We start from the raw sequence: 19,465 nt of genomic DNA on the forward strand, positions 1-19,465 counted from the left end.
GCACAGCAAAGCGCTTCCACTTCCTGTCTGCAGCTGTTCACTTCCTGTCTCCACTGGCTGAATGCACTCATGAGTTTCTGAGGTGAGGTCATGAGGTGAGTACCTGTAGGATCTGTGTGTGGAGGGGCTGTTGGAGGAATAACCGAACTCCATCGTGTACTGAGAGCGGACTGTGGCCGGAGACGGAGGAGGGTTCAGGATCTGTAGAACAACAGAGAGAGAGGATCATCCAATCAGCTGACGGCAGCTCCACACACCACAGTTCAAGAAGAAGAAGAGCTGAGGTGGCTGCTGAAGACCATCATCATCAGTCCGTCACAGATTCATCGTTTCATGAACGCTCAGACTGACGCGTCCTCCAACGAGGCGTTCGAGGACGCGTCATGTGGACCTCGGCTCAGACTCACCGGGGGGAAGTACGTTCCCTTCGTGCTGGACGAGCTGCTGGACGATGCTCCGGTCACGTGAGCGCGGTCGTACGGAGGCCCGCTGCTCCCGCCCATGATGCTGAGGGAGCCAATCACAGACTTCCCTCTGGACATACCTGCTGACGGAAACAAGCGTCAGCGTTGCATTGGTCAAATAAGACGAATGAGATCACGAGCGCCGCGCTGAGCGTCTCACCTGGCAGTGAGCTGGATAGCGAGCTCGGGTGCGGCACGTATCCCAGCGGCACCGACGACGGCCCGTGAACCACGAAGTCGTTGGTGACCGTCTCGCCGTCGTCCTTCATCTGCGGACAGAGGACGCGCTGACACACGAAGTACACGGCGCCCACCACGAACAACGCCATGACCACGCCCACGATGGAGCCAATGGTGTTGTTGGGTGGAGGAGGCGGCTCCTCCGTCGCATCTGAAACCACAGAAGAAGAAGAAGAGTAAAACACAACCATAAGATAAACATCACAAGACCTGAAGGAGTTCTTTGAGGTGAGGCTAAAGGAGGGAAGGTGAGGCCAAAGGAGGGAAGGTGAGGCTAAAGGAGGGAAGGTGAGGCTAAAGGAGGGAAGGTGAGGCCAAAGGAGGGAAGGTGAGGCTAAAGGATGGAAGGTGAGGCTAAAGGAGGGAAGGTGAGGCTAAAGGATGAAGGTGAGGCTAAAGGATGAAGGTGAGGCTAAAGGATGAAGGTGAGGCTAAAGGAGGGAAGGTGAGGCCAAAGGAGGGAAGGTGAGGCTAAAGGATGAAGGTGAGGCTAAAGGAGGGAAGGTGAGGCTAAAGGATGAAGGTGAGGCTAAAGGAGGGAAGGTGAGGCCAAAGGAGGGAAGGTGAGGCTAAAGGATGAAGGTGAGGCTAAAGGATGAAGGTGAGGCTAAAGGAGGGAAGGTGAGGCGTGCACACTCACAGCAGCCCATCTCGTCGGAGTTGTCGGTGCAGTCCGTGTTGTGGTCGCACTTCTTGTGTTTCCCGATGCACTCCCCGTTAGAGCAGGTGAACTGGTCCGGAGGACAGCGCACTGGAGGACAGACAGAGAGACGCCGTCACAACGTTAAACTCCTCAAAGATCCTCTGTGAGGGAGGACGCTCCACTCTGTTTCTGTAGGTCGACAGAGTGACCGCCAGGTGTTCAGTTACCTGTCTCACCTTCACACTTGTTCTCGTCGGAGCGGTCCTGACAGTTGATCTCGCCATTGCAGCGGAGGCTCAGGTCGATGCACTGCCGGCTGTCGCACTGGAACTCGGACTCGGAGCAGACGGGACAGTCCTCCTCGTCGCTGCTGTCGTCGCACTCGGGGTAACCGTCGCACCTCCACGCCTGAGGGATGCAGTCCACCTCCCCGGAGGTGCAGGAGAACTGCTCCGGGGAGCAGGTGGGGGGCTCTGAGGGGGACACACAGCACGGACGGTCAGACTCAGCCCGTCAAAACCAGTAAAAACCAGTCGAGCCGAGGACTGGGCGGCTCTCACCTCCGCACGACAGCTCGTCCTGCAGCAGCACCAGGTGGACGGGACACGAGCAGCGAGTCGTCCCGTCTCCCTTCACGATGCAGATGTGAGAGCAGCCGCCGTTGTCCCAGGTACACGGGTGTTTACCTGCAGGGACAGGAAGCTCAGGTGAGTCCACAGAGACCAGCAGGGGGACGATGCCTCTTTGCTCACATGAACCATGAACACTGCTGTCTTTAAACTTTATTTAAACAGAGCTGAGGAGCAAAATGATGACACCAGCGAAGAAGAAAGTGTCCTGATTCTGAACTTCAGCTTCATCATTTATTATTAATCTGGAACATGTATTTGATGATCTGATTACAAAGAGACATGAAGTCGGGTCGTTAATCAATCGATCGATGAAGTTCAATATGTGAACAAACTGCGTGAAGTAAATGTGTGTTTAGGCTTCATGTTTGTGTATATTTGACAACACGTTTGATGCCACATTTAACCCTTGGTCTCCGTCCTGTCTGTGGACGGTGTCTCAGTGCTCAGACTCACTGTACTCCCTCATGTCCAGCTCGTGGACGGCGTGGATGTCGCTCAGGTAGGCGATGCGAGCCTGGATCTTGGTGCGTCCCTCCCTCGTCGTCTTGTCGATGCGTTCGATCATCTGCTGCTGCTTGTCGATCCAGTACAGGTGGTTCCCGAACACCGTCAGACCCACCGGCTGCAGGATGTTGGAGTCCGCGATCACGATACGATTGGCTCCTGAATTAAAAACAGCGAAAACCACCAGGGAAAAAACAAGGTTGGAGGGCAAAAAACTTCAAGAACAAAGGCAACAAAACGGGTGAGAAACTGAAGGGTGAGGCAGGAGAGGAGGCAGGAGGAGTGGACAGTGATACACTGAGGTCAGCGACGTCAGCAGATAACACAGCACACATGGTTAAAGCTGCAGAGGGGACGTCTGTCTCCCCCCTGTGGCCGAGTCAGTAATTACACAAACAGCAGAACATAAACTGACTTAAATCGGTGGTTTTTTAAATGAAATTCTGAATGAAGCTGCTGAACCTCTGCTTTGAGCTTGTTGTGTTGAGGCTGCTGAGGTGAAGCAGGAGCCTCCTGATCATCACCATCATCATCATCATCATCATCATCATCATCATCGGTCCTTTTAGTTTTAACTTTGTCTGTGTTGAGATGAAGGGACATGAAGAAATAAAACCACTGAAGAAGACCATCAAACAGCTGAAGCCTCAAGCTCGACCTGAATTCCTGCAGGAGCTGTGGTTCATGGGACCGTCCTGAGGGGGCGCCACCTGCCCCTGCAGTGTGAACCCGTGCCCCCGACAGACTACATTTAACCCACAGAACAGGGTTTCCCTACAGAGGATCGAAGAGGACGACTGAGACCAGAGCGGCTTCAGTCCTGCATCAGGAGATGAAGAGGAGCTCTGGGACCAGGACTCGTGTTTACAGATGGTTCACATTCCTGTCGGCCTGCGTGGGGCTCCGGAGAATCACAGGAATGTGCTGAGCTCGAGGCTCCGAGCCAACTTCTCCTTTCCAGGCACCAAACTCCCCCCGAGAGCTTAAAGAGGGGTCCTTCATCTGCTCCGCTCACAGGGTCAGTGGCCAACCCCCCCACTGCTGACCCTCATCAATAAGCACTGATATGTTCGTGATTCCAAAGACGGAAGGTTGATCAGGACAGATCAAAGATCAATGAAGTATTCAAAACAGATGTTTTGGTAAGTTCTCTCCATGTTCTCAGCATGAGGTTAGCATTAGCTTAGCTTTAAAAGGAGGTTTGAGCTGAACTCTTCTTCAGTGTTTCACAGGTCGACTAACCGTGTCCTGATGGAAACGGCTACTTCCTGTTTGTCTCCGCTTTCACAGACTTGGAGGGGAAACAACACAGAGCACTTTTCTTACTTTTAACAAAAATCTGGTTATTTCTCAGTGAAACAGTGAAAGTATTGACGAGCTGAAGTCCGACTCACCTGACAGGTCGCTGCTCTCGATGCGTCGCAGGTCAGAGTCGACCCAGAACAGCTTCCCCACCTCGTTATCGATGGCCAGAGCGACGGGCTTCCCCAAACCGCTGAAGAACAAAACCTCGCGCTCCGTCCCGTCCAGCGCCGCCCGCTCGATCTTGGGAGAGCGCTCCAGCAGGTTGGTGAAGTACATGTACCTGCAGACGGCGAGGAGGACACACAAACACAGTGAGAGCGGCGGCGTTGGGGATCGGCTCGGATCACGCGAGCAGCTGAAGCTGCTGTTTCTGATGTTTGTTTCTGGCGTGTTTTCCTCCCTGAAGGAACCAGAACATCTGCAGACTTCATTTCTCAACCACACAATGACCCAGAGATTACTGCGCGAAGCGCGGCCTGAAGGGAAGCCTGCAATTATGGCTCCAAACAAGCGACTCGCACCACCGAGCCACGACGGCTTAAAGAGCTTCAAGAGCCCCAGAGGACAAACAAGGAGGACGAATTACTGAGTGATCGCAAACAGGACGAGCAGAGACGCCGAGGGACGTCTCCGAGACGTTCTAATGAGACTGAACATTTAACACCACAGAAGAAGAACTGCTCCTCCATCTGTCCTCCACCCCTCCTCCTGTCCTCCACCCCTCCTCCTGTCCTCCACCCATCCTCCACGCCTCCTCCTGTCCTCCACCTATCCTCCACCCCTCCTCCTGTCCTCCACCTATCCTCCATCACTCCGTCTGTCCTCCACCCCTCCTCCTGTCCTCCTCCTATCCTCCACCCCTCCTCCTGTCCTCCACCCATCCTCCATCACTCCTCCTGTCCTCCACCTATCCTCCATCACTCCTCCTGTCCTCCACCTGTCCTCCACCCCTCCTCCTGTCCTCCACCCATCCTCCATCACTCCGTCTGTCCTCCACGCCTCCTCCTGTCCTCCACCCCTCCTCCTGTCCTCCACCTATCCTCCACCCCTCCTCCTGTCCTCCACCTATCCTCCATCACTCCGTCTGTCCTCCACCCCTCCTCCTGTCCTCCTCCTATCCTCCACCCCTCCTCCTGTCCTCCACCCATCCTCCATCACTCCTCCTGTCCTCCACCCCTCCTCCTGTCCTCCACCCATCCTCCATCACTCCATCTGTCCACACCCACTCTACATGAGCAGACCGTCATCACTGTGTGTTTCACTGTGTGTTTCACTGCTGCTCCACCACTCAAACGTCTGTTCCCTCTTTATTACAGCTGAACTGTGTCTGTCTGATGTCTGAGTGTCTGCTTGCTGACCCTCTCTCCGGGTTGACCACGATGGCTCTGGGTTTGTCGTGCTCTCCTCGCAGCACCACCCCGACCCTGCTGCCGTCCGTCCGGGTGACGTTGATGACGTTGGTGACCTCGCTGGTCCAGTAGATGAAGCGGCTGTAGATGTCGATGCTCAGGTCGTACAGCTGCAGACCCTGGCTGGGTCCGCCCAGGGAGCTCGACACCACCGTCATACTCTGCGGGGACAGACCGGAGACGCGGGGGTCAAAGACGACCTAACGTGTCGCCGCTTTGGCTCTGCCGTCACGTGTCCTCACCTGGTTCCCGTCCTCCTGAGCGCGGCGGATGACGTTCTGCTTGGAGTCGATCCAGTACAGCTGCTTGTCCAGCGGGTCGTAGTCGATGGCTCGGACGTTCCTCAGGCTGTGGATGGGCAGGATGATGTCTGGGCTCTGCTGCTCGTCGATCACCATACGGTTGATGGCCGTTTTCTGGCTGAACAGCAGGAAGGAAGTCGGAGCTGAAAGAGAAAAAAGAGGAAAACGTGCTGAAAACACAAAATAAATCTATATTTACCATCAATATGAAGTCATTCTCAGACACGTCCGTCCTGAGGACAGAGTCACAGGCTGTGCTGTTATCTGCTGTACGGTGGCCATTTGAGGACATCTCAGACTCAACTCGTCAGGCAGCCGGACTTTGAACTTGTGCTGCGTTCACGTCACGTTGGATTTATTGTAATTACGAGTTTCAGACATGTAAATGGAGCTCACGTCAACCCCCGCATCATTATTTACGACCGGGACTTTTCTGAAAGCTCACATATCAAACGGCCCCGAAAACCAAACAAACACAGAGGCCTCAGGTCGGCCAGAGACCGCCGTCCACTGATGATGACACTCGTATGGACGTGGTGTGACATCGTGAATGCAACGATTTAAATCCTCAAACATCAACCGTGCAAACACACAAACCAGTTCACACCAGAACCTTCACGTACGATCTGACTGTGGCGTTAATGTTGGCGTGGCTTCGATGTGCCTCACATTTCAACCAATCTCCAACGCTCAGATTACAGGACATCAAGACAAAATGGCCGTCAGGTGCGACAGGTGCTCACAGCTGACCGTGCTCTGGTTTAAAAATGGTGTCTCACCGCTGCACGTCTTGTTGTCGTAGTTGAGGGAGAAGTGGGCGGGGCAGCCGCAGACAAAGCTGCTGACGGGGACGGCGAGGCAGAGGTGGGAGCAGTGTCCGTTGGTGGAGGCGCAGGCGTTCCAGCCGCCCTGTCTGGACGAGTGAAACACCAGGATGTCCATGACGTAGTCCAGGTGTCCCTGGATGACGGTGCGGTTCTGACCGCTGGTCTTGTTGGCTCGCTCGATGCTGCGCTGGCTCCAGTCGGTCCAGTAGATGTAATCCTGGTACTGGGTGAGGCCGAAGGGGTGAGGGAGGTCGTCGGCTATCACCTCCCGGTCCTGACCTGAAGGACATGAAGACAGACAGGAGCGATGAGACGTGGAGTGTTTATCAGTGAAAACAGGCTGAAACTTTGATCTAAAACAAGACGGAAACACAAGACGTTTGACTGCCGTCAGAAACGACTGAAGAGAAAAATACAATTTTATTTTGACGTGTGGACGACAGAAAAGGTCATTTCTGAACTCGTCTTGAACTGTTAACGTTTCCACGTTGACTTACGACACATTCAACAAGACCTAAAAATTCAAAACGCACAAAGAAAACGAGACGGAAAATAAAAGTCGACCTAAATTAGACTCAAATTTACAACGAACGACTGAAACTAATCTGAGCTAAATTAAAAGCAGGTGTGAAACTTTACACGGCAATCACCAAAAGTTGAGAAAATAATAAAGAGGTTTGGTGCAGCAGAAATCTGCCCTCTGGGATATTTTCTGTCCCCGTCCGACGCCAAGGCTGAGGCTATTTTCCTGCACACAAAATTGGTAGTGTTGTAAGAGCAGTGTGAGCGTGTGCTGGGCCCGGAGTCTAATAACAGTCTCGTTTTAGGAGTTTCTGTGAGGAATATTTTGGTCCTGGTTTACATCCACCGACGTGCTGAGAGGGAACACTTCAGGACAAAAGTCCACGCAGCAGAGCAGCTTTTGTTTCAGCTGCACTTTGAAGTTTCTCTCATGAACACAGAGGAGCAGCCGATGTATGCGCTCTGTCACGTATGTGCGCAGCAACACGCAGAGAAGAAGAAGAATCCTGCACAGAGAGGGACGTTCGTCCACTCACCGAGCATGTTGGACGACTCGATGAGCGTGGTGTCCAGGTCGGTCCAGTACAGGCGGCGCTCAGCGTAGTCGATGGTGAGGCCGTTGGCTCGGCCCACGTCGGCCACCAGAGTGATCCGCCCCGTCCCGTCCATCGCCGCCCGGTCGATCTTTGGCTTCCCGCCCCACTCGGTCCAGTACATGTACCTGTGGACAGGAACCAGGTGAACACACACAAAGAGTTTGTTTAGGACGCGCCGTCTCTGCTCCGTCTCCTCTGCGGATCAAATCGACAGACTCTAAGTCTCAGTTTGCTCCGAACTCTCACCCTTCAGCAGGATCCAGAGCCAGAGCTCGTGGACTGTCCAGATCCTTCCAGACCAGGACCTGCCGGTGCTGCCCGTCCAGTTTGGCCACCTCGATGCGGTTGGTGCCGGTGTCGGCCCAGTACAGGTTCTTCCCCAACCAGTCCACCGCCATGCCCTCCGGGTAGTCCAGACCGAACTCCACCACGTGCTCCAGAGCGCTGCCGTTCATGAAGGCCCGACTGATGGTCTGCAGGGGACACAGACCAGCACAGGTCAAAGGTCAGGTTCTAGAGCAGGTCTGAGCCGCTGAAGAACCACTACGATTCATTAGAGCGAGATACGGGATCGATATCTGGTCAACGTTTGAGTCAAAAAACAAAAGACAATGAAATACTGGCTGCTTTGACGTAAACAACAGCGTCCGCCCATCAGACACTCACAGCTTCACTGTCAGTCAGCAGGAAATAGAGCGTTTGTTGGGACTACTTTCAGCGGCGGATGGACCCACATGTGGTGCTGTAGTGAGTGTGTGTGTCACAATAAACAGTGTGTGTGTTCTTGGTGATGAAAAATAGTGATGAGTTTTAGAGCTGAGAGGAAGAGGACCAATCAGCTGTGACACAAGACAAAGGTGCAGATTATTATCAGTCTTTGACGAGGAAAGAGGAAGTCTATTCAACGTATGAGGAGGATCTGGAGAAGAGGAGGAGGAGAGACGAAGCACAGCGGGTGGAGGGGGAGGGGCGCAGCCATCAGTTATTACCAACCTGGGGCCTCCTGGGAGCCCATTACTGCTCCTCAGCACAGGCCTCGGGCCCGCCAGCAGGGGGTCTGCACACACACGCTCTCACCTTCAGAGTGATGTCGGTCCAGTAGATGCGGTTGTCGGTGACGTCGAAGTCGAGCGCCGAGGCCTCCTTGACGCCGGTGAGCGGGATGGCCACGTTGTTGTTGTTGGTCTCCAGGGAGATGCGGCGGATGTCGGTGTGGCGGGAGAAGAGCAGGAAGGCCTCGGGGACGATGCAGGTCCTCATGTCGGCGATGAGCTCCAGGCCGATGGGACACCCGCACTGGACGCCCTGAGGCTTGTAGAGACAGAGGTGACTGCAGCCACCATTATTCTCTGCACACGGGTTCGTACCTGAGGAGGGCGGGGCCACAGGTGAGACAGGTACATGCCACATGCATCAATACTGAGCTACTTTTCAGCTGTGAGAGAGGACGGGTCGTATGGATGTGATGGGACGAACAGCCGCCAGTCATTTCCCCCTTTACAGTCTCATGCTAAACTAAGCTAAGCTAAGCTAAGCTAAGCTAAGCTAAGCGCTCTGAAGCTCAAAGCGGCTCCTGACTGGTCGAGCTGAAACAGTGGGGCCGTGTCAGAGAGTAATTCAGTGTTTCAGCTCTAGAAGCAGCTCCTCCGCCTGAGAGACGTCAGACGAAGTCCACAGGACTCCTGAGACCTTGTCTGGAATGAAACTGGTCCAACTTAAAGAGAACCAAGCGTCAGAGACGGAACACTGGAAGAAAACAAGGACGTGATATTTTAACCTCTGAGGACAAAGGGACCAGTCTAATTCCTGAGAAGAGAGAAGGAATGAAAAGAGGAGAGAAACTCTCTCAGGTCCTCATTATCATTATCTCAGAGGTGTGTGTGTGTGTGCCTGTGTGTGTGTGTGTGTGTGTGTGTGTGTGTGCGTGCCTGTGTGTGCGTGTGTGGAGCTGAAGCATTGAAATATTCATGCTCCATCGTCCCAGTGTCCCAGTCAGACTGGGCTGCAGAGACTCTACTGGGATCAGAGACATGAGGATTGAGGAGCTGCAGGACGGAAGACAAACACCTCCTGACAGAAGGAGTCGTTAACGAGGACCCACGGCCAGAAACTCAGCTTCTATTCGTCAGACGTCCGTCTCTTAGGACAGTCACCGTATTGTCCTCGTGAAGGGTTTGATCTCGCGTCTTCAGGCTGCCGTGAGCGAACCTCTTCATGTAAAATAACGCTGACCTTTCTATGGCTTTGATTTTTAATGTGACACTTCTGAGCTGTGATCTGATGCTGTTTGAAAACCATTCACAGGATTTATTTCTCCTTTCATCTTCATTATTTGCTGTAAATGTGTCTGAAGCAGCTGCTCAGTGTCATTAATGAGTTCTTATGATCTGTCTGACGCCTGCGAGCCAAACGTCAGGGCATCACCACCTCATGTGTACATGTGCTACTCCCTGCACGCACCCTGACCTTCACCTGAGGGACCACGTGTGGCCTCCTGACAGACCTGCAGCCTTGGACTGGGCTCTGGTACCCGGTGGTCTTCGGGATCCCGTACTCACCGAAGGACTTGTGAACATACGTGGCCTTGAGGCCCATGAGGTCGGGCAGCTGGTCGATGATGAACTCTCGCTCCGCGGTGCGTTTGTGGACACGCTCGATGCTGCGACGCTGCCAGTCGGTCCAGTAGATGAAGTCGCCCAGCAGAGTGAAACCAAAGATGTGAGGAAGTTTGTCCTCCACCAGCACCCGTCGACCCGTCCCGTCCATGTTCATCACCTGAGAGACGGAGAGGAGGGCGTTACACACTGACATGCTCAGAGGACAGAGGACAGGGTCTCTGCAGACGCTGCACATGAGTCACATGGTCATTAACAGTGAGATGGATGAATGAATGAATGAATGAATGAATGAATGAATGAATCCATTCAGCCCACTGAGCTGCTCCTGTTCAACCACCGGACATTTGCGGAGCCCAACGTACTGCCGGCTGTCATCAGCCTGTCGTCTAACACATGAAGGATGATGATGATGATGATGAAGAAGAATGTGAAATATGTCAGAACGCGACGACGTTTCTGGACAAACAACGTAAAACTGAGACGCCGTCATCAGCGGAGTGACGCAGGAAACCCTCTGTACCTCCTAAACATTCAGTACACACGCCTCAGCGCTCTCTGTTCCCATCATGCCCGGCGGACAGACGGACGGAGTTTGCACATTGTGTTTCTCAGCGTGGATACCGAGCGCGCTCAAAGCGCTCGGGCGACCTGGCAGCACATCGCAGCGCCGCTAATTAGAAGCAACAGCCAGAGCAAACAAACAGCGGCAGCATATGGCCGCCACATTTCCTCTTCTTCTCTCACACAAACTTTGACATCTCACTTCTACAAAGCAGCAGCGCTTCGAAAGCCACAACAGAGACCTGCTGGACGAAACCTGGAGCCCAGTTTAAACCGGCCAGCGGCGTCCGAACGACACTGCAAAGTTCTGCTGAACAAAGATGCGAAGGCGACACGACGGACGGCGCGCGGCCATCTTTGATTAACCCTTTAAAACCAGAGCGTGAGCAAAGCTAAAGAAGCTCAGCTGAGCGTCACAGCTCACGCTCTTCCTGTTTGTCTGTGCACGTTTAATCACAGGTGGCAGCTTCCTGTTCACCCCGTTCAGACGTGGACAGAACAAACACTGACTTCATCTGAGAGGACGGAAGGGACGGGCCGACAGACCAAGGAGACACGAAGGAGGCACGAAGGAGGCACGAAGGAGACACGAAGGAGACACGAAGGAGACACGAAGGAGACGGCAGCATCAGGCCTGTTTGTTGAACATCCTCATCACCGGCTCTCATGTGGGCGACACAAACACCAAAGATAAGCCTGACGTTTCTCCACATTTGGACGGAGAGCAGCCGAACGAAGCCTCACAGAAACGTCACATATTCACTGTCTGGGCTGTTGAAACTGGACGAGCGAAGGCCTCGTGCTGCGTTCACACTCTGCTCATGAAGGTCAGTTAAAGGCAGAGAATGTGACAAATGTCATCACAACCAACCACTTCCTGCTGACTTTTGCTCTGCTGCGCTCACATTCAAGGTCACTGTTCAGCCCAAACACACACACACACACACACACACACACACACACACACACACACACACACACACCTGCTTGGATAACGGCAGGAACATGGCAGAGGTCAGCGAACGCCTCACCGTCTGTCTTCTCTCTACAAGCTTTGTTTGAGAACAGAGATGAAAAGTCTCCATCAGAGCGCCGACGAGGACACCAATCAGAGGCCTGCGGTGGTTTAGCTCCACCTTTCAGAGCCGGATCAGTGTGTGAGGGGATGGACGGAGAAGGTCCGCCGGGATGTCCACGACTTCTTACAGAGACACCAAAATAAACATCTAATGTGAGACACGCTGAAGTAAAGCGCACTGTTTGGAGGAAACGTGGCCAAGACACACATGACGAAGAGTCTGTGATAAGATTATCTGGAGAAGACGGCGAGAGCCTCGAAGTGTCAACACTCGAGAAATGTCAGGAATCTACAGACGAGAAGGAAAGCAGCGAGGCCTGTAATCTGTGCAGCCCTCCCCTGATCAACACAGAACAGGCCTGCATGGCCGGCTGCCATCTTTCAAAACATCCCACACACACACGCACACACACGCACACACATGCACACGCACGCACGCACGCCCGCACGCACACACGCACACACGCACACACAGTGGTGGTGTATAAATATAAAATCCAGTTTCCATCCTCAGCACGATGGCCTCAGCCAAAAGGTCTCTGCTGGTTTGGGAGTTGTGACCGCAGTGCGGCGACGGTTTCAGATTCGGGGTCTATTCTAAACAGAGCCGACCGCAGCTGGAGTGCCGGCCGCAATCGGAACCAGATGTGGGACCTCGCCGCAAAAAACGGGTCCTCTGAGAAACCTGAGGGAGGCCAGCAGAGGCCCCTCCCGGCCCCCTCGACACCACCTTTAAGGGGCTCGGAAAGGGGTTCAGGTGGGGTCAAACCACCTCCAGAGAGGGGAAAAGAAAACACGGCGAGATGGCGTGAGGATGGAAACCACAGAAGAAGAGAAGCTGGACTGTGGACACCCTGCACAGCTCAACAGGTTCAACGGCGTCCCGAGTGACGGGATCCAGAGACGAGCAGCACGCCAAAGACGCTCGTCTCACTCGTCCTGCCGCTTCCTGTCAAGTCAAAACCTAAAATAAACACGTTTCTCTGAGTGTCAAAACATGGAGGCTCATGGGAAAATGACCCACATTTCAGTCTGACTTCACTTCTGCATCATGAACCTGGGTGTAATCAATCAATCAATCAATCAATCAATCAATCAATGCTTAAACTGAATCACAGGAGTAAATCAACTGAAGACAAAAACAGTTCCTCCAGATTAAAAACATGTTTGTGTTTTGTGTTAAAGGACATTTTTAACGTCTCCACCTGAGGACACTTCCTGCTCCTGTCAACATCTCTGAGGTCCCGCTGCGGCCAACGCGAGCATTAACACTTTATTTTGAAGGCTGACAGGAAGTGTCGGGCCGCCTCCGGCCCGGCGGGAGGCCGTGTTCGGCAGTTAAGCGTCACAGCGAGGAGCAGCCGTGAACCAGCAGGAGCTCCACTTTGAGGAGGCCCGGCGCTCAGCTTCCACTGATCCTCCAGGTGAACGCCGCCTGAATGCAAACCGCTCGGCTCCCAGGTGAACGCTCACGCTCGCGGAATGTAAAAACTGATGACGGCGGGCAGAAAACACGACACCAACCTCGATCTTATCGGTCTTGGCGTCTCCCCAGTAGATCCTGCGCTCGTCGTAGTCGAGGGCGAGGCCGTTGGGCCAGCCCAGGGAGGTGTTGACCATCACCACCCGCTCCATCCCGTCCAGGTCGGCGCGCTCGATCTTTGGCACCTCGCCCCAGTCCGTCCAGTACATGTACCTGAAGAACAGCGAGAGAGATGTCACTGACGGGTCTGAACATGAGTCAGCAGTTTCTGCTGAAGACTGAGCAGAGTCTTCATCAGAGTCCACAGTGGAGCTTCAAGGACACCTGACCTGTGATCACATGATCTGTCTGTTGTCTTCCATCTTCTTCTGCTTTGGTATTTTCTCCTGACTTTGTTTGTCTTATCTTTTCTTTCTGTCTTTCTGTCTGTCTTCACCTGCAGGTGAGACACTGGAACCTTTGAGTTTACCAGTGACGGGAGACGACGTGTCCTCAGACAGCTCTGTCCATCAGGACAGACAGAACCGTCTCAGCTCAAAGGCCTCTGACCGAGCTCTGGACCGATCGCACGCTGATCCAGGTGTGAGAGGCCGGAGCTCAAACATGAGAGCTGGGATCAGCTAACACTAACCCGCTTTCAGGGTCAACGCTGAACTGACCAATGAGATGCTGACTGACTGACGTACTGATCACATCTGCTGATGGATCTCTTGTACTGTGAATGTGATCAAATAACCTTGAATACGTATGTTTGGATCTATAAACCTGTGAACTGACTCCACTCAGGTATCAATGACGTTTCAAACTGATGGATGGTTTAAAAACTAATCAGTTCAAAACAGTTTCGATCATAAACTTTATGTAACAAACAATAAACAAACTCATAGAATTCATTTCAAGTTGAGGAAGACGATGATGAATCTCTTGGTATTTCACATCATCAGTGACGTCTTAGATCATCAATAATCAAACACTCACCCGGCCACGGGGTCCAGTACGATGGCTCTGGGCTCGTCCAGGTCTTCAGAGATCAGGATCTTGCGCATGGTCCCGTTGAGCCGGGTCACCTCGATGCGGTCCGTCCCGGTGTCGGTCCAGTACAGGTTCCGGGCGATCCAGTCCACGGCGATGCCGTCGGGATGGTTCACCTGAGACGTGACCACGAACTGGGCGTCGCTGCCGTCCAGCAGGGAGCGGCGGATGGCCTTCACGTCGTCGTCCGTCCAGTAGATGTATCCCTCCACCGGGTCGTAGTCGATGGCGATGGCGTGGCGGATGTCGTCCACCTGCAGGATGATGTCGGTGAAGTCTGGCGTGTCCAGAGAGATGCGCCGCAGGTCAGTCCGCCGAGCCAATAGCAGCATCTGAGTGGCACCTGAGGGGCAGCACAGAGGTCAGAGGTCATGCATTTAAACCAACAGGGCAGCTGCTTTAAAGGGCCAAAGCACAGGAACCATGTGATCAGTCGACCTGAGCAGCACACAGGTGTCAGCAGGTGAGCAGCACCTTCAAGAGTCACAGCTTCAGTTTGTCCTGACAAACCAAACGAAAGCCAAAGGCACCGAGTTCAGACGCACGTCAGACGGACGGAAGCACGAAGACCTGAAGGAAGTCGTCTGATGGACTCACCTGTGCAGCGGTGGATCGGACCTTAAACTGCCTGGACTCACATCATCTGTTCATGGAGTCTAAAACAAACTGTTTCCTGCGGCGACGCTGAACAAAAGCAACAAATCAGGACAGCTTGAACAAAGCGAACACTGAGGTGTTGTTGGAGGACGGCGAGGACTCGAGGCGACAAACGTGGACTCTTCAGGTCAGACCGCGACCACGCTGCCCTCTCCGCGCTTTAAGACACAAACAGCCCCTGAAACAGTTAAAGGCCGGCAGTGAAAGGGGACATTGTCCACAGGGGGACCATGTGATCCCATCCCTCACAAAGGCTTCCCCGCCTTCAGCCCTCCGTCCTGCAGGCGACGCTCACTGAGGCAAAAAACGCTCCACAAAAGAGGCGGAGGACGGGAGGAGGGCAGCGGCACAGGGCTACAGCAGGTCAGCTCAACACCTGAGGAGGAGGAGGAGGAGGAGGAGGAGGAGGAGGAGGGACGACTGACGGCTGAAACGAGAGGACGAGCTGACGAGGAATCAGAGAGTCTTTGTGCTCCTGCAGAAACAAACAGCCTCTAATGAATCCAGGCTGCTGCTCGTCTGGTTCCTCTTTCCTCCTCAAAATAACAGATAATCTGCAAACTTCAACGTCTTCACTGACGCACTTCAGGAAATATTTGGACTTTACTGTTTCCACTCCAGCGTCTCTGAAGACAAACTGCAGACAGTGAGACAGTTTGTCCTCTGCAGGCTTTTCACCACATTCACGCTCAGACCATCAGGACACGATGAGACGAGACCAGCGGACACGATGAGACGAGACCAGCGGACACGATGAGACGAGACCAGCTGACATGAAAGGACGAGACCAGCGGACACGATGAGACGAGACCAGCGGACACGATGAGACGAGGCCAGCGGACACGATGAGACAAGACCAGCTGACACGATGAGACGAGACCAGTTGACATGGTCAAACTACCTTCAGCCCGGTGTGTGTGTGAGCTGCAGCACAGACGGAGTGTGTGTCGCTGTCTCACCATGCGGCGACTTTAAATGTAAAAACAGACCTGCTAACAGACCCATACCCGTGTCCAGTCCAGGTCCTGGATGCTGTGTCTGCTCGTGCAGCTGGACTGGACAGAGGTGACATGTCTCTCTTAGTCAAACAGACAATCTGAGACCCTCTGAGACCTTCAGGGACCCTCGGCCTCTTTGGTGAAAGCTCAGGATCATAAACTGATATCAGGTGTTTGAAATGTGCCTCAGAGGGACAGCGTCCTCACCGTCTCTGCAGGTCTTCCCGTCCTCCAGCAGCTGGACTCCGGTGGGACAGGCACACTGATAGAAGGGCTTCACCGGGGACAGGAGACAGAGGTGGGAACATCCTCCGTTCTTCATGGAACAGGGGCTGCTCACTACTGTCAACACAGAGGACAGAAGGCGTCAACACAGAGGACAGACAAGGCGTCAACACAGAGGACAGACAAGGTGTCAACACAGAGGACAGAAGGCGTCAACACAGAGGACAGAAGGCGTCAACACAGGGGACAGACAAGGCGTCAACACAGAAGACAAACAAGGCGTCAACACAGAGGACAGAAGGCGTCAACACAGGGGACAGAAGGCGTCAACACAGAGGACAAACACAGCATCAGTCCCTCCTTCGACACCAAAACGAGACTTTTTAAAATCTGTTCTCTGCAGAAAACGTTTTTCTGTGACGTAGTCAAACGCTTTAAAACAGTTTTAAAATGTGTAAACTCTGAAATAAGACATCACGAACAGAGACAGACACACATCAACGCGGCTGTGAAGCTAAAGACGGATCATTTTTCGTGATCCAGAAACAACCACAGACGCTGGTTTCAGCTTCTGGACGTCCTGAGGAGCGTCTGAACTCACTGATTTTTTGTCTCTTGGCGCTGAAGACGTGGATGTCCATAGGCGAGAAGATGTCTGAGTGGACGATGCGCTGCTCCGCTCCGGTCTGCTTCCTGCAGGAGTGGATGGAGTGGGTGTTCCAGTCTGTCCAGAACAGGGTGTCCTCGTACAGGGTGAGGGCGAACGGGTGAGGCAGCTCCCCTTTGACCACCACCTCCCTGAAACACAGTGACAGTGAGTGGAAGAGTACCTCAGAGACAGCACACTGACATCTGCACGTCTTCCGGGTCCTGGTTTGTACCTGGACGATCCGTCCAGGTTGCAGCGGTGGATGAAGTTGTGCTTGGCGTCGGCCCAGTACAGTTTCTGCTGGCTGTAGTCCAGCGTCAGCCCGTTGGGCCAGTAGATCTCTTTGTCGATGATCATGGAGCGATTGGTCCCGTCCATCCCCGCACGCTCGATCTTTGGGATCTCACCCCAGTCTGTCCAGTACATGTACCTGAGGATGGACACACACACACACATATGATCAGTACATGGGCCTGAGGACACACAGGGACATGTAGAATCAGTATGTCTCCCTGTTGGACGTCAACATGGAAACGTCCTCTGGTAAAATGGTGATTTATTGAAGAAGTGAACACAAACTACTGAAGGTCAGTGAACACGTGATGTGAGGAGACAACAGACAGAGAGACAGACAGACTGACAGAGAGACAGACAGACAGACAGAGAGACAGACAGACAGAGAGACAGACTGACAGACAGAGACACACAGACAGACAGACTGACAGACAGACAGAGAGACAGACTGACAGACAGAGAGACAGACAGACAGAGAGACAGACTGACAGACAGAGACACACAGACAGACAGACAGAGAGACAGACAGACAGACAGACAGAGACACACAGACAGACAGACAGAGAGACAGACAGACAGAGACACACAGACAGACAGACAGAGACACACAGACTGACAGGCAGAGACACACAGACACACAGACAGACAGACAGACAGACAGACAGAGAGACAGACTGACAGGCAGAGACACACAGACACACAGACAGACAGACAGACAGACAGAGAGACAGACTGACAGGCAGAGACACACAGACACACAGACAGACAGACAGACAGACAGAGACACACAGACAGACAGACAGAGAGACAGACAGACAGACAGAGACACACAGACAGACAGACAGAGACACACAGACAGACAGAGACACACACACAGACAGAGACACACAGACAGACAGGTCTTAAGTGGAAGATGAACATTTACTGCTGCTGCTGTTCCTCCTCCTCCACCTGCAGCTCTGGATGGAGGAGCTCAGTGACTGATGCTGGGCGGTCACAAGTCACAGGGACACCTACACACAGGTGTGACTACACACACAGGTGTTGGTACATGTGACAGGTGTCAGCATGTGGAACACGCCCCACACACACACACAGACAGGTGAGGTCAAACGTGAACTGAGGACTTCCTGTTGTTAAACATCTTGACTGAAATCTTTTGGCGGACGTTCGTGGAGGCGTTGATCTGCTGGAACTACTTTTCTTCTTCTTCTGTGAAAACCGGTTTGGCCTCTCGCCGGCCGTCAGGTGAGCTTAGTTCAGATCTGATCTGTAGACGCTCTGTCTGCTCTGCTATCTGCTCCTCATCACCTCACGTTAACGCGTCCACACATCACAGCGACAGACTCCAGCTGCGCCTGTTTGGACGCATGCAGACGTCCAGCAGACGCCTCGTTTCTGTGTGTCCAGCTGCTCTGATGAGCTTCAGTCGCTCTGTGGTCGTTTATCGCGTTCTGAGCGACGCGAAGGACGACGTGACGTCTGATTGGAGCGTTCAGACTAACCTAACCTAAACCTAAAACCAGTCCGGACGAACAGACGACAGCCTGAAAGAGGCGGACACCATCAGGTGACAGGAAGCAGTCATCGAGTCTGACACGTTAAAGGTCAAACCACAACCAGTCAGCGTAGTAACAGGAAGTGACGCGGTGAACACACATCAGGCGGAGTCGACTGATTGATTAGAGAATAAACACATGAGTTCTGATCGGTCAGCTGGTGTCGAAACATTGACGATGGCACATCGGCCAATCAGTGAAGAATGACGTCATCACCTGATTTAGAGAGTAAATAAAAGCTGGACCCACGAGGACAAACGTCTCTGTTGTGTTTACAGTCATTCACACTGAACTTCAGGCCTGACGTGGTGTTTTCAGCGTGTGTTGATGGTGGTGATCAGTGATTGATCAATGGGCGTGTGGTGCAGCGGGGACGTGTGGACCAGAGCTCTGCGCCTCCTTTCAGGGTCTCTGCTGCACACCAGGACCCTAAAGCTGCTTCTCGTGTCTCAGCAGAGTCTTCAATGGGCACATTTGGCAGGAGTCGAACCTGCGGCCACTGCAGAGGACTGACAGCCTCGATACACCAGCTGAGCTACAGGGGCGCCCCGACATGTCGAGGCTAAACAATGTTTGAAGACGTCACATTCTTACGTCTCACGCTCTGAAGACAGAACGACTGACGGACTGACGGACTGACTGACTGACGGACTGACAGACTGATTGACTGACTGACTGACGGACTGATTGATTGATGATTGATTGAGTGATTGACCTGACATGATTCAGCATATTGCTGTCAGACGTGTCGAGGCTGTTAAACAATAATCTGTACGGACGATGAACTGGACACAACTTTATTACCAACTCAACCCGTGACATCACGAGAGGGAACGACTCGTTAGGTCAGCATGTGATCATGTGACC

At 53.3% G+C, this 19,465-nt stretch overlaps 1 protein-coding gene across 2 annotated transcripts in view; it reads right to left on the bottom strand.

Annotated features, from left to right (window-relative positions):
* lrp6 (low density lipoprotein receptor-related protein 6) overlaps positions 1-19,465 on the bottom strand; it is a 29,312-nt gene that overhangs the window by 2,430 nt on the left and 7,417 nt on the right. Inside the window, exons 3-22 of one of the 2 annotated variants that reach the window (XM_076722628.1) lie at positions 16,978-17,175; positions 16,698-16,894; positions 16,079-16,213; positions 14,163-14,559; positions 13,226-13,397; positions 10,003-10,219; positions 8,522-8,811; positions 7,691-7,917; positions 7,385-7,569; positions 6,279-6,605; positions 5,440-5,642; positions 5,147-5,358; positions 3,878-4,068; positions 2,433-2,642; positions 1,908-2,033; positions 1,584-1,820; positions 1,345-1,455; positions 625-855; positions 408-544; positions 104-201 (exon numbers count right to left, since the gene is read on the bottom strand). In XM_076722628.1, the coding sequence (XP_076578743.1) occupies positions 104-201; positions 408-544; positions 625-855; positions 1,345-1,455; positions 1,584-1,820; positions 1,908-2,033; positions 2,433-2,642; positions 3,878-4,068; positions 5,147-5,358; positions 5,440-5,642; positions 6,279-6,605; positions 7,385-7,569; positions 7,691-7,917; positions 8,522-8,811; positions 10,003-10,219; positions 13,226-13,397; positions 14,163-14,559; positions 16,079-16,213; positions 16,698-16,894; positions 16,978-17,175 (4,101 nt within the window). Of the gene's footprint in view, positions 1-103; positions 202-407; positions 545-624; positions 856-1,344; positions 1,456-1,574; positions 1,821-1,907; positions 2,034-2,432; positions 2,643-3,877; positions 4,069-5,146; positions 5,359-5,439; positions 5,643-6,278; positions 6,606-7,384; positions 7,570-7,690; positions 7,918-8,521; positions 8,812-10,002; positions 10,220-13,225; positions 13,398-14,162; positions 14,560-16,078; positions 16,214-16,697; positions 16,895-16,977; positions 17,176-19,465 lie in introns of both variants that reach the window. The other variant, XM_076722627.1, reaches the window with a different exon arrangement.

This window comes from Chaetodon auriga, chromosome 22 (genome assembly GCF_051107435.1).
Source record: "Chaetodon auriga isolate fChaAug3 chromosome 22, fChaAug3.hap1, whole genome shotgun sequence".
Lineage (NCBI taxonomy): Eukaryota > Metazoa > Chordata > Actinopteri > Chaetodontiformes > Chaetodontidae > Chaetodon > Chaetodon auriga.